General features: G+C 34.6%; 1 protein-coding gene across 3 annotated transcripts in view; it reads left to right on the top strand.

The window, feature by feature from the left end:
• The window catches only part of TDRD3 (tudor domain containing 3), a 156,972-nt gene that overhangs the window by 75,750 nt on the left and 67,900 nt on the right, over positions 1-13,322 (top strand). For all 3 annotated transcript variants that reach the window (XM_035003256.1, XM_035003257.1, XM_035003259.1), the window contains exons 5-7: positions 1,332-1,473; positions 9,146-9,217; positions 11,473-11,622. In XM_035003256.1, coding sequence (XP_034859147.1) covers positions 1,332-1,473; positions 9,146-9,217; positions 11,473-11,622 — 364 coding nt within the window. The remainder of the gene's footprint in view (positions 1-1,331; positions 1,474-9,145; positions 9,218-11,472; positions 11,623-13,322) is intronic.

Below are 13,322 nucleotides of genomic sequence, written 5' to 3'. Positions count from 1 at the left end.
TCTTTTAATCCTTAAATGATGATACAGAGTTATGAAAATCTCAATCTGCTGATTGCCTGAAATTGGGAAAAACTTACTCACTTAGTGTAACTGTATTCAATTGTTGCTGATACTGAAGTCTGATATTGTTATTTGCTACCACAGAGCTCTCTGCTTAAGGGTTAGGTTAGGCACAGCTGTTTATGACTATTTGTTCTATGAGTTACATGTGATGACAAAGCTTGGGGTCTTCAGAATAGTTTTTACCAGATAATGTCTTACTTTCTATGAGATCTTTGAGGCTTTAAAAACAAGAGTGTTCTATTTCTTCTTGTTAATACTGTTTTAAAGCTATCTTTCTTCAAAACAGACCAGTGATATCAATGCCTTCACTGATTTTGCTGTTGCATATATCAGCACATGGTGAATATCCTGAGCTTTAAAAATGTGGACCATGTGAAGCCCTTTCAGCCTGATTTTCTAATTTGTCCTAAGTGTATGAGAATAGTCTTTACTCCTATTTAGAGTACTTTGTCCCTTGCTGCATGTGCAGAGAGAAGGGGTGGGACTCAGTATCTGTGCTTTTATTTTAGAATAATTCTCAGTAATGAAATGGTTCCTTCTACCGTTTCTTTTAACAAACAGTTGGTAGGGGGATAAACATTTTGTCTCTGGTTTTTGTAAAAGGGGTCATCGTGTACTGTTTTCCCTAAGTTTGATAATATTTAGCCTATTACAGACAAGTTCTTTTAAGATTAAATTAAATTAAATTAAACTTTAAAGTAAATAATTCTCATTTGATCTTTAACTAGATGGTTAACAAAAAGAAGCATTGTTTGTATGGATTATGGTAGCTCATATAGATGTAAAATTTCTAGGATTATTACTGGTCAGATATCTTTTTGTGTATTGAAATTTAATTTGCACATAGTATATCTTTGCAATGCATAGTCAAAGCTCAGGGGAAAATGGCAAGTCTTCCATTTGTACAGCATGCCGTGTATGGCATGGGAAGGTACTTCCATATCTTCTGTTCTGTTTATCTTTACTACAAGTTTGTGAGGTGTGATTTTTATTGTCCATGTTTGTTTGTTTGTTTGTTTTTTTAATGGGGAAACTGAAGTTCATTTGTTAGTAAGGTAAAAAGTGACAGCCTTGGACCTCGTCTTCTGACCTCTTCCCTATAGGTAATGTATTCGCACTATATAGCCAGTTTCCTGAAAAAAAAGTTTATGTATGTGTTTTGAAGAGCTTGACCAGGTTCAGAACTGAATTCAAGTTCGGGGAAGGAGTTTCAGTGTGTTTTAACTCTCTCTCTCTCTTTTTTTTTTTTTTGCTTTGGTTTGCTTTAGCCTGAACACACCACCTGGAACTAAAGTGAAGCTCTCAGGCATTGTGGATATAAAAAATGGATTCCTGCTCTTGAATGACTCTAACACCACAGTTCTTGGTGGTGAAGTAGAACACCTTATTGAGAAATGGGAGTTACAAAGAGTAAGTGTAAACTAAGAAAAATGGTTGAACTTTTAAAAAAACTGCACTTTTTTTTATGGCATTCTGTATTTTAAGGAGATCTTCCCATAATGAACAGTAAAACTACTATTTTGTGTCAGATTAAATCAAATGGAACACAGTGATCTTTACAGAAAACTATCTACCTTTGTTTAAGTATATTCTTTGTCTTGAGCAGATGTCATTTTTCAGTATTTACCACATTTTATTACATATTTTAAAAAGTAATTCTTTACTGACAAGTTTTCAAAACTCCCAAGATACCATTAATAAACTACGTATAATATATCTGTGTATAATTCTGCAAAAAACCAGTGTTTGTGAATATATATGAATATAATCTATGTCTATTTGTCTCATGTACAACCACACATACATATAACTGAAAGCAAGTTGTATATATAGAATTTCACATTAATGGAGAGATTCTTATTGCCTTGTCTTCCTAGGCACTTCAGTTGTTTTCCTCATTTATATTAGCAATATCTTCATCCTCCTAGTCACCTAGGTTATCTAGTGATTTTGTCTCTAGTTTGCTTCCAGCAACCACTTCTGTTGATCCACTGCAGTCAGATCTTAAATTGGTCTCTTGCTCTCCAGGTCTGTTGCTGTTGCTATAGTTTGTCTTTTTTTTTGCTCATTTTTTAAATTTTTTAAAATATTCACAACTTGATTATTTTAGTTTAAGTGTTTTGCATCTCTCGCCTGGACTATTGCAGTAGCCTTTTCACTGGTCTCTCCATATATACTTTCTTCATCTTCTAATTTATTTTATTTATTTCTTCAAGATTATCTTCCTTCAGCATCACTCAGAACACATCACCCCTGCTTTTATTTCAAATGCCTTAATTTGGCATTCAAGGCTGTTTACAATCTAGTTCTGGTTCCAGTTTTCCTTTTTAACTTTCTAAATTATTTTACATGGATTTTGTTCTGGCCAAATGGAACTACTTACTCTTTCTTTGATTCTCTGTGCTTCCCTCAGTTATACTTTTGGGGAAAAGAGGCTTTTCCCACATTTATATCATTTATCTTGTTCTCTTTCCCCTGCACGGCCAAGTTGTCCCCATGCTTTTAGACCCTGGTCAAATGCTTGCTTCTTTACCAACTGAAGTAGTTCTTCCTTATGGAATTCTTGGAACATTTTATTTGTATCAAGAAGCATATTACTTTTTACCAACACTAAAATTATGTTTAATTATCTCCTTTAATAGATTGCAAACTTTTTGGGGTCAGAATTGTTTGTGCTTTTGTTCAATTTCATGAATATTTGTTGAACAGTCTGTAGTATTGTGCTGGGCCTCTTACATCAGTATACCATGTAATCCTCCTAACAGTCTTATGAGGGAGTATTATGTCCATAGAAAATGGACCTAAGGAACTGTTAAATAACTTATTTTATGATTACAGAGCTAATAGGTGATAGATCTGAGACTTCAGGTATCTCTGAAGCAGAGCCCTGATCTTTACATGCAAAAAACATTATAACAAATGATTGTGGAATGAGTGAGTTACAAAACACATAAAACTAATTACTCTTTGCTAAAATTGATGTTCTTGTGCTATCCTCAAATTTTGCCTGTTACCTAGAATGAGCCAAGGGGCCTAGCAATAGAAGCTTTTGCTATTTTATGATACATTATTCTTTTCTATTTTCTTAGTTTGAAAGTGCCTCTGTTTGGGCGGTAAATAGATAAAGAAATTTAGGCACATTTTTTATTCCTTAGTATTCATTACTTATTATACTAATGTGCTACACTTAGGTCTGCAGTGCTATGCAGTATAAGATAATGTTCCATAACTGCACTGTTTAGTTAAAATGTTACAAAAGCAAGTAATTCAGAAGTGGCTTGATAGTTTTACAGAAACAGCCAAATTTATGAACTTTGAATCTCTTAGAGAAATCCCACCCATTTCATATAGTTCTTTTCACAAGTTAATAAACTGTTTATTATTAGAGATTTTTAAAAAATGTCTTAAGATGTTCTCAAGTCAGACCAGTACCTTATATTACTTACCCAACCCCAGCCAGAACTACTTCACTAACTGTAAAGTCAGTTAAATGTTCCTAGAAACTTCCTTACCCCTAAAACACACACACACACACACACACACACACACACTGATTATTCGTAGTTTGATAGTTGTCTTTGTAATGTTTTATTATATTTTGTTTGCATTTTGTTTCCTGAAAGCTGTATTATTTTTCTTGTTAGGAGGCAATAAAAATTTACATTAAAAAGCGTTTAAAAACATCTTAATATGGTTATAGTTCTCTTTGGTTTTGTAGTTGTTCCCGTTTTGATTTGGTAACCACAATAATGTAGAAACCATGGAGAATTTTCAATTACTTTACAAGCATCTAGCAGGTGGTACACATAGAAATCAGGTGTACACATAGAAACCATAAACCATAGAGTTAATTTTGAAAGAGGACCCTAACTGTTCTGTAAAATAAATAGGGGACATTGGGCAGTATTTAAACCATGTGCAGGTGTTATAGCTATAACAAATTGGTGATAGGTGACGAAACGAAGAACTCAAACCTCAAAATGTTTTGTATGTTGGGCAAAGACAAGTTCTAGAGAGTTCTGAACCAGATGTAATTTACAAAGTGATATAGTTTCTGTAACATTTTCGTGTCCCTCACCCTGTTCCCATGGCAGATCTGAGTTTTTTTTCTTTGGTATGTATGTATGGTAATGTATACATAACATAAAATTTGACATTTTAACCATTTTAAGTGTAAAATTCAGAGGCATTAAATACATTTATATTGTTAATCCAACCATCACAGCCATCCATCTCTAGAATTTTTGTCTTCCAAAACTTTAACTCTGTACCCATGAAATAACTTTGCAACCCCCTACAGCCACCCGTAGTCTCTGGTAGTCACCATTCTACTTTGTCTATGAATTCAACTACTCTAGGTACTTCATATAACTGGCATCATATGATATTTGTCCTTTAGTGTCTGGCTTATTTCACTTAGCTTAATGTTTTCAAGGTTCATCCCCATTGTAGAATGTGTCAGAATTGCCTGACTTTTTAAGGCTGAATGGTATGCCATTGTGTGTGTGTGTGTGTGTGTATCTATGTGTATATGCACATACACACAGCATTTTCCTCATTCATCTATTGATGGACATTAGGGTTGTTTCTACTTTTTGGCTAATTATGAACAATGCTGCTATGGACATGATTGTGCAAATATCTGTTCAGGTTTCTGCTTTCATTTCTTTTGGGCATATAACCAGAAGTAGGATTGCTGGGTCATATAGTAATTCTATGTTTAATCTTTTGAGTAACTGCCATATTGTTTTCAACAGTGATTGCACCATTTTATATTCCCACCAGCAGTGCACAAGAGATCTAATTTCTCCACATCCTTGCCAATCCTTTTTATTTTATTTTATTTTTTATAATAATCATCTTAATCAGTGTGAAGTGGAATCTCATTGTGGTTTTGATTTGCATTTCCCTAATGCTTAGTGATATTTAGTAGCCTTTCATAGGCCATTTGTATATCTTCTTTGGAGAAGTGTTTAAGTCCTTTATCCATTTTTTAGCTGGTTTGTTTATAGTTTTTTGTCATATGAGTTCTTGGTATTTTCTGGATATCAATTCTTTATCAGCTGTATAACTTACAAATATTTTTTTCATATTCTATGGGTTGCCTTTTGACTCTGTCAGTAGTATCCTTTGGTGGACAGAAGTTTTTAATTTTGGTGAAGTTTAATTTCATGATTTTTTCTTTTGTTGCCTGTGCTTTTGGTGTTGTATCTAAGAAATCATTGCTAAATCCAGTGTCATGAAACTTTGCTTCTGTGTTTTCTTTTAAGAGTTTTATGGATTTGAATTTAGGTATTTGATCCAACTTAAATTAATGTTTGTATATGATACAAGTTAAGGGTCCAATTTCATTGTTTTGCATGTGGATACCCATTTTCTCAGCACTATTTCTCTCCTTTCCCCAATGAATGGTCTTGTCCACCCTCATCAGAAATCATTTGACCATATATGCAAGCAAGGGTTTATTTCTGGGTTCTTTATTCTTTTGTTCCATATGTCTATCTTTATGCCAGTACAACGCTATTTTGATTATAGTAATTTGTATAATTGAAAAGTGTGAGGCCTTTTTAGGATAGTTATGGCTATTCAGGGTCCCTTGAGATTTCATATGAATTGTAGGATGAATTTTTCTATATCTGCAAAAAAAAACTTCTTGGGATTTTGATGGGAATTGCATTGAATCTCTAGACCACTTTGAATAGTATTGACATCTTAACAATATTAATTCTTTCAATCCATGACCACAAGTTATCTTTACATTTATTGGTATCATCTTTAATTTCTTTTAGCATTTTTTGTAGTTTTCAGTGTATAGGTTTCTTTTTTTTTTTTCTTTTTTTTTTTTTTAAGATTTTATTTATTTATTTGAGAGAGAATGAGATAGAGAGAGAGAGAGCATGAGAGGGGGGAGGGTCAGAGGGAGAAGCAGACTCCCTGCCGAGCAAGGAGCCCGATGCGGGACTCGATCCTGGGACTCCAGGATCATGACCTGAGCCGAAGGCAGTCGCTTAACCAACTGAGCCACCCAGGCGCCCTCAGTGTATAGGTTTCTTTACTTAAGTTTATCCCCAAGTATTTTATTCTTTCTGATGCTATTATAAATGGAAGCTTAAAACTTGCTGTTGTTTTTGCTCATTCTGGTTCTCAGCAATGACTTCAGGGAATTCAAATGTTGGTTTCTAGAGCCTCTTTTCTCTACAGGTCCCTCTTTTACAAAACTCTGCCCTATAACTTCTAGTTGCTTCAGCCTGCCTGAACTGTGAAATTCATTTTCTCAACTTGGCTCTCTGCACTCTGTCTGCATCATGTTACTGAGCAGAAATGCAGAGCTCATCTGTTTTGTTTTGTTTTGTTTTTTCTCTTTCTTTCATGGATTATAGTCCGACACTACTTATTGTCCTGTGTCTTAAAACAGTTGTTTCTTACATGTTGTCCAGATTCCTACTTGTTTATAGAGGGAGATGAAGTCTGACTTTTGTATATCCATCAGGATGAGAAGTTAAATCCTATGTTTTAAATTATATGATGTGTATTGAGAGATGGTATTATTAGCAGCTTATGTGAGCTTTTTGAGGAAGTTATAGTATAAATTGAAATGATTGGTGTTTAAATAATCCTATTCTTATATCTAAACTGAAGCTGAGAAAAGGACCCCTCGATAATTGTATCCATTTGCTGTTTTTTTTAATTTTTTTTTTTTTTATTTGAGACAGAGAGAATGAGAGACAGAGAGCATGAGAGGGAGGAGGGTCAGAGGGAGAAGCAGACTCCCTGCCGAGCAGGGAGCCCGATGCGGGACTCCATCCCGGGACTCCAGGATCATGACCTAAGTCGAAGGCAGTCGCTTAACCAACTGAGCCACCCAGGCGCCCCATTTGCTGTTTTTTTAAATAGGTTAAAATCTTAAGTATAGCTTGTAAGGAAATATGACATTCCTATATGGTTTAAATTACTCTTTGCTTAATCAACTGAATGGTACTACTGCCTTTAGTCTTAACATTCTTTTTTAAAACATTTTACTTATTTATTCAAGAGAGAAAGAGCGAGGGCTTGAAAGGGGGGAGAGGGGCAGAGGGAGAAAAACTCAAGCGGACTCCCCACTGAGTGCGGAGCTCTACTCGGCGCTCTACGCGGTGCTCCATCTCATGATCCTGAGATCATGACCTGCTGAAATCAAGAGTCGGATGCTTAACCACCTGAGCCTCCCAGGCACCCCTAGTCTAGCATTCTTTATATAAATTACCTAAAATGCATAGTATTCTCTACATAATTCAGGAACTCTAGAATATGTTTGAAAAGTGCACATGATGGTTTTTAAAACTTCTTTCCACCCACTGTTTAACAGCATATTTTAAACATAACATTTTCTAATGATAATTATTAAATATGCACAAAAAATTTTAAAGCTGAAAAGATGTATTAAATGACAACTAGTGCTTAACAGACATGTTAATACCTCAAAAACAAAACAAATAGGAATAGATGACTGAAAGGAGTCCTTCAGAAGATTCCTTATGATGTTTTTGAAGGACATTATGATGTGAGAAATTGTTTTGCTAGGAGGATCTTTTTTTTCCCATTTTTATAATATGTTGTTATCTTTCTAGTCTTAAATATGAGAGGGGAAAAAAGGAAACTAAAATCAGTAGGGTTTGGAAGCTTATTTTTATTAAAGAACAATGGGCTGATTACTTCTTCAAAGTATACATTGATTTGTAAGACAAGACTTTATTAAGGGAATTTTACTATAATTAAAAGTAACCTCCATATCATAAACTAGAAAAATATGATCTCTTTAAATAATTAGAAATCACTTTTATTGTTAAGTATTCCTATGAACTGTTGCTAGTCACAACACTTTGACACCAAATGTGTGTATTTTCCACACCAAGCAATTCTCCGCTTCTGTGTAGACACCATGTGCATGTCCTAAAATTTAATTCAATTCTGACACTACCCAGAGTTAGTACAGACCCCACAGCTTAAGGACTCAATCTCACAAGACTGCTCCACCACTTCAGATGCCAATTGCAAATAGTGGGTCCCCAGGTTGCCCACACTTCCGTCCAATGTGGTTACAAATTGGGGATTCTCATGACCCCCTGCTCAGGTTTGATAATTTGCTATATGGCTCACAGAATTCAGGGAAATGCTTTACTTGCTATTACAGGTTTATGATAACGGATATTATAAAAGACACAAATGAACAGCCAGATGAAGAAATACAAGATCTAGAAGGGTCCCTAGCATAGGAACTTCTGACCCTATAGAATTGGGTGTGTTCTACCGTCCCAGCACATGGATATGTTCACCAGCCTGGAAACTCTCTGAACCTCATTGTTTAGGGTTTCTCTGGAGGCTCATTATATCGGCATGATTGACTAAACCACTGGACATTGGTGATTAACTCAGTCTCCTACCTTCTAATCACATTAGTAGTGCCTCTAGCAACCAGCCCGGATCCTGGAACTATCTGGGGGCCCAGCAATAGTCACCTTATTAGCATGAACTCAGGTAACCTCAAAGAAGCTTATTATGAGTAACAGAAGATGCTCCTCTCACCCCTATCACTCAGGAAATTCCAAGGGTTTTAGGAGCTCTGTTCCAGGAACTGGGGAAGAAGACCAAATTATATATATATATTTATTTTATCACAATAACACAAGTATGTTGTTTGCTAATAGTTTTTATGTCTAAAAATTTATTTTGAAGATCATTTCCAGGTAATATTTGTCTGTCAGATTATAGTTTTAATATGCTTTAAAGTGAAATTCTTGTTACCAATGTTTGTTGTCTTGAATTTACCCCTTGTTGAGGAGGTTTTTTTTTTTAACTGTTTTCTTTTTATGGGAGCATGTTGGTAGGTACTTTGAAAATTGTATTTGAATGTATAGTTTAGTATGGGGAGGTGGGGGGAGAACCTTTGCCTAATTATTAGCCTAATTACATAAAACATTTTATGTAGTTTGAAATAATTTATAGAAGGCTTTTTTTCCTGTTCTGTATAATCTACTAAAGTAAGTGGATTCCTGGTACATTGTAAATGGTGTAATTTCTGTTTTGTGACTCACTTTTCTCACAGAGCTTGTCAAAACACAGTAGAAGTAATATTGGAACTGAAGGTGGACCACCTCCTTTTGTGCCTTTTGGACAGGTAATGACTTTCATGTTGGCAGATGAATTTTAATCAGCAAAAAATTGTTTTTCATTTGTATTCAAACTGTGTTTAGTTTTGTGCTGAACTATTCATTTAGAGGTCATGGGAGTTATATGGAAATATATTAAACACAGAAATTTAATAATTGTGGAGTTTTTTCTTTAATTAAATTATTGGTGTAGATTCTTTTCTCAAGAGCTATTAACCCAAAGATTGAAGCAATTAAGAGGCACACCTGAAGAGCAGCAACTTAGAACTAATTAAGATAGGATGGGGGACTTTTTTTTTTTTTGAGAGAGAGAAATTCAAAAGAAAGAAGACAAATGTATGCTGTAATTTCCCACTTTGTCAGTAGAAACACAAGAGTGAGAGAGAAAATAAAAGTGTCAACAGAAGGATGAGACATAAAGGTGAGAACACAGAGGCCTCACTGCACTTCAGTAGGGCCTGTTGTCCCAGCTGTCCTCTCCTGGATTCTGTTCTTCTGCCTTGATCCAAATACCCACCTCAGGCGAGAACTTAATTTCATTTCTATTTGGTGTTTATTTTTTTAACCACAGCAGCCCTGATCCTTCTCTCATAAAAGCTAAAAGTGTTCTACTTCCTATTTTTCAACCCAGCCTCTGCAAAATGTTACATTGAGGTAACGCCTTGGCTGGCAGGTATATTGGGTCTTCCCTATTGTACTCAGCATCAAATTGTATTCACAACAGTCTCCTGCAGCCTTTCCCTACTTTATCCCTGCTGAGTCTGAGAATAATGCCTGTGGCAGCTTTCTCTTTGCTTCTTGATGGCACCAGCTGTTGGTAATCTGCCTTTGTGCTTGCTCTTTATTTTTCTTGTAGAGTGCTAGTGCAGAGTGAATATGAGTTCCACAACAGGTGGGAAACAGAGCTATTGCATAACAGTAGTTGTTTTTTTGTTTTGGTTTGGTTTGGTTTGGTTTGGTTTGGTTTTTTTGGTGTGAAAAAGACCTCTGGTTGGTCAGCAGATAAATGGGTACAGGCAGTTGACTGGCATGCTTTCCAAAAATCTTTTTGTAGAGTCAACTCAAAATTAAAGTCATTCTTGCATCATGGCTATTTTGAAAATACTTTAAAAATATGCCACTTTTACCATGCTTTGGAGCCAGGCATGGTCAAGATGAAAGGAGGCATGATGCCCAATAGTCTGATCCATGTTGCTGCCATTTTCTCTTCTACCAATGTAATAAACATTCAGAATGGAAACAGAGCATAAACAGTCTAATAGTTTGTATTTGAATCTAATAAATACATGTTTGCAAGAATTTGCTTTCCTCTTAAACATTTTGGTGATAATATTTCTCTCATGAATTGCTTAGAGAGACTTATAATCTAATTATTTTCAGGATTATGAATAGTGTTTTTTTTTAGTTTTTTAAATTAGGAAATATTATAAAAGTTATAGTTTCAATAATATTATTTTTTATGAAGTCCATTCTGAAAAATTCTTTCAGTTTATCTTAGCCTCATGCATGGGTTAAAGATAGATAATGCTGGGTGTGTTCTGGTATCGACAGGATATACTTACATTGCTGAAAATCTGTATTTGTTTAATATATTTGTTTGAGAGCATGTTTTCCTTTTTTTATTATTAAATTGAGACAAGGTTCATTTTATAGGATTTTTACTGCTAGGATTGGAAGGGAGAACAGAACTTGGGGCTTATTTTTAGGCAGTGACAGCTTTCTTAATTTATCTTATGAAACTAAAAATCAAAAACTTTTGTGGCCTGATTGAGAGAGCAGGTATGTTTTTAGTTTTTGGTTTATAAGTTCAGAGACAGCTCTTTATATTTAAAATAACCATACTACTTAAAATAATCTTCATATGCATATTTTGGCATAATACAAAAATCAAACTCTTAATAAAAAACTGAACTTACCTCTTCTTGTACAGTAGTATAGACTGCTTGAAATTTAGAATAATTTCAAGTCATTATCCTAGAATGCAACCTAGAATGGTTCAATGTATGTTTTAAATATGTGCCCTATTTTAGATGGCCACATTTTTATGTAGCTTTACATTTTATTTACCAGTTACATTTATTTAAAAGTTAATTTAATCAATTTTCTACCTTTTTTTTAATCTGTGGGAAAGAATTATATTTTTATGAGCTCTCAGTTGTTGTCACTGACACAAATATTTCTTTTGAGGTATTAACTTTCTTATGAAAAACTTGAATCACTTTTGGAAATACTGAAGTGTTTTATTTTTATTTATTATTACCAGAAGTGCATATCTCATGTCCAAGTGGATAGTAGAGAACTTGACCGAAGAAAGACATTGCAAGTTACAATGCCTGTCAAACCGACAAATGATAATGATGAATTTGAAAAGCAAAGGACTGCTGCTATTGCGGAAGTTGCAAAGAGCAAAGAAGTAAGAAACTAAATCATTATAAATTTCTCTTATTTCTTGTCAGTATGTTCTATTTAGGTTACTCATAATCATTATTGTCTTTTCATATAAGGTAACTAATTCAACAAACTTTTGACATTCTTCTTGTATATTTCATCAGTAGAAATGCCGCAGTAACTTACAGAGTCTTCAGCTGACACATTTTGCTCGTATGTTCTTTTTCTTAATCTCCTTGACAATTCTTTTTTTTTTTTTATTTGAGAGAAAGAAAGACATGAGTCGGGGGCGGGGGGGGAGCTGAGAAGGAAGAGGGAGAAGCTGACTCCCTGCTGAGCAGAGAGCCCAGTGCAGGATGCAGGATTGGATCCCAGGACTCCCAGGACTCCAGGATCATGACCTGAGCCTAAGGCAGACGCTTAACCGACTGAGCCCACCCAGACGCCCTCTCCTTGACAGTTCTTGCTAACAGACTACCCTTTTCTCCCTCTTCCTTTTCTTCTCAATAGTGTAACAACTGAACACAACACTTTGCATTATAGCAGAGTTAGTTATGTTAGTTGGGCTAAAGGCCACTTCTGAGGAATGCAGGTAAAGATCAGAGGATAAATCAGTGGTTCAAGGATTAATATTTTTGTTAGTTTTCATTCTTCAGTCTACTTAGTAAAAAATCATTTTTTTCTTTGGATCATATGTATTTATATATACACACACACAATCCATCATGTTCTAACAGCCAAATGGTTTTCTTTTAATTATTTAACTTTCTTGCTTATTTGAAATAGGTGTTTTCTATAGTTATTTAATTGATTTTAGACTTTGATAAGAAATTTTTGTTCATGAATTTGTTGCTTAGACAGACTTTTCTTAATCAGTGAGATTGAAATACTTTCCTTTATTCATTAGAAGTTTAGCTAACACTGCTTTCCTATTTAAATTTGAAGTATAAGAGACTTACTGAATTTTAACTGTTCTTCCTGCAATGTCTTTCTATCATCCGTTGCTTATAGGATCCAAGAGCACAAGCTCTGGAACCAGACAGCCCGGAAGCATATACTGCTGACAACCTTGGATAGGTTACTTAATTTTTTTTTTGTGCCTTACTTTTCTTCATCTATGAAAAGGGGATAATAATGGTACCCACTTCATATGGTTGCTGGAGAATTAAATCGATAATCTTTAAAACATTTAGAATCCTGCATGGCACAGATCAAATTTTCCTTCACTAAAAGCATTCAATAAATGTGACTGTTGCTATTCTTTAGTATTTCCTATGTGCTAAGATACATTTTTAAAAAAATCACTTTTAATGCTTCTGAAATTAATGCATTTTGCATAGTTCACATTAAATATATTTCTTCTTTCCCAAAAAGCTATTAAAATTATGGAGTTTAAAAAGAGTACATTGCGTATATATCAATTCCTTAATGATTATAGGAAAGTTGTTCTTTTGATATACAGTTTTTCACACAAACTTTCCTCCCAGAATTTTGTTTGATGTGGTTATAGCTCTTTACTGGAATATAGTTATACTGTAATATGCTTCATTTTTTTAAAGTCATAATTGATCCCATTATATTTGACATAAATATTTGATAAGTAAAGAATCCTAGTTCTCTTTTCTTTTTTTTTTTTTAAGATTTATTTATTTGAGGGCGCCTGGGTGGCTCAGTTGGTTAAGCGACTGCCTTCGGCTCAGGTCATGATCCCGGAGTCCCGGGATC

This window comes from Mirounga leonina, unplaced genomic scaffold (assembly GCF_011800145.1).
Source record: "Mirounga leonina isolate KUSES-001 unplaced genomic scaffold, KU_Mleo_1.0 Mir_127, whole genome shotgun sequence".
Classification (NCBI taxonomy): Eukaryota; Metazoa; Chordata; class Mammalia; order Carnivora; family Phocidae; genus Mirounga; species Mirounga leonina.
This window is presented reverse-complemented; position numbering and strand designations above follow the sequence as displayed.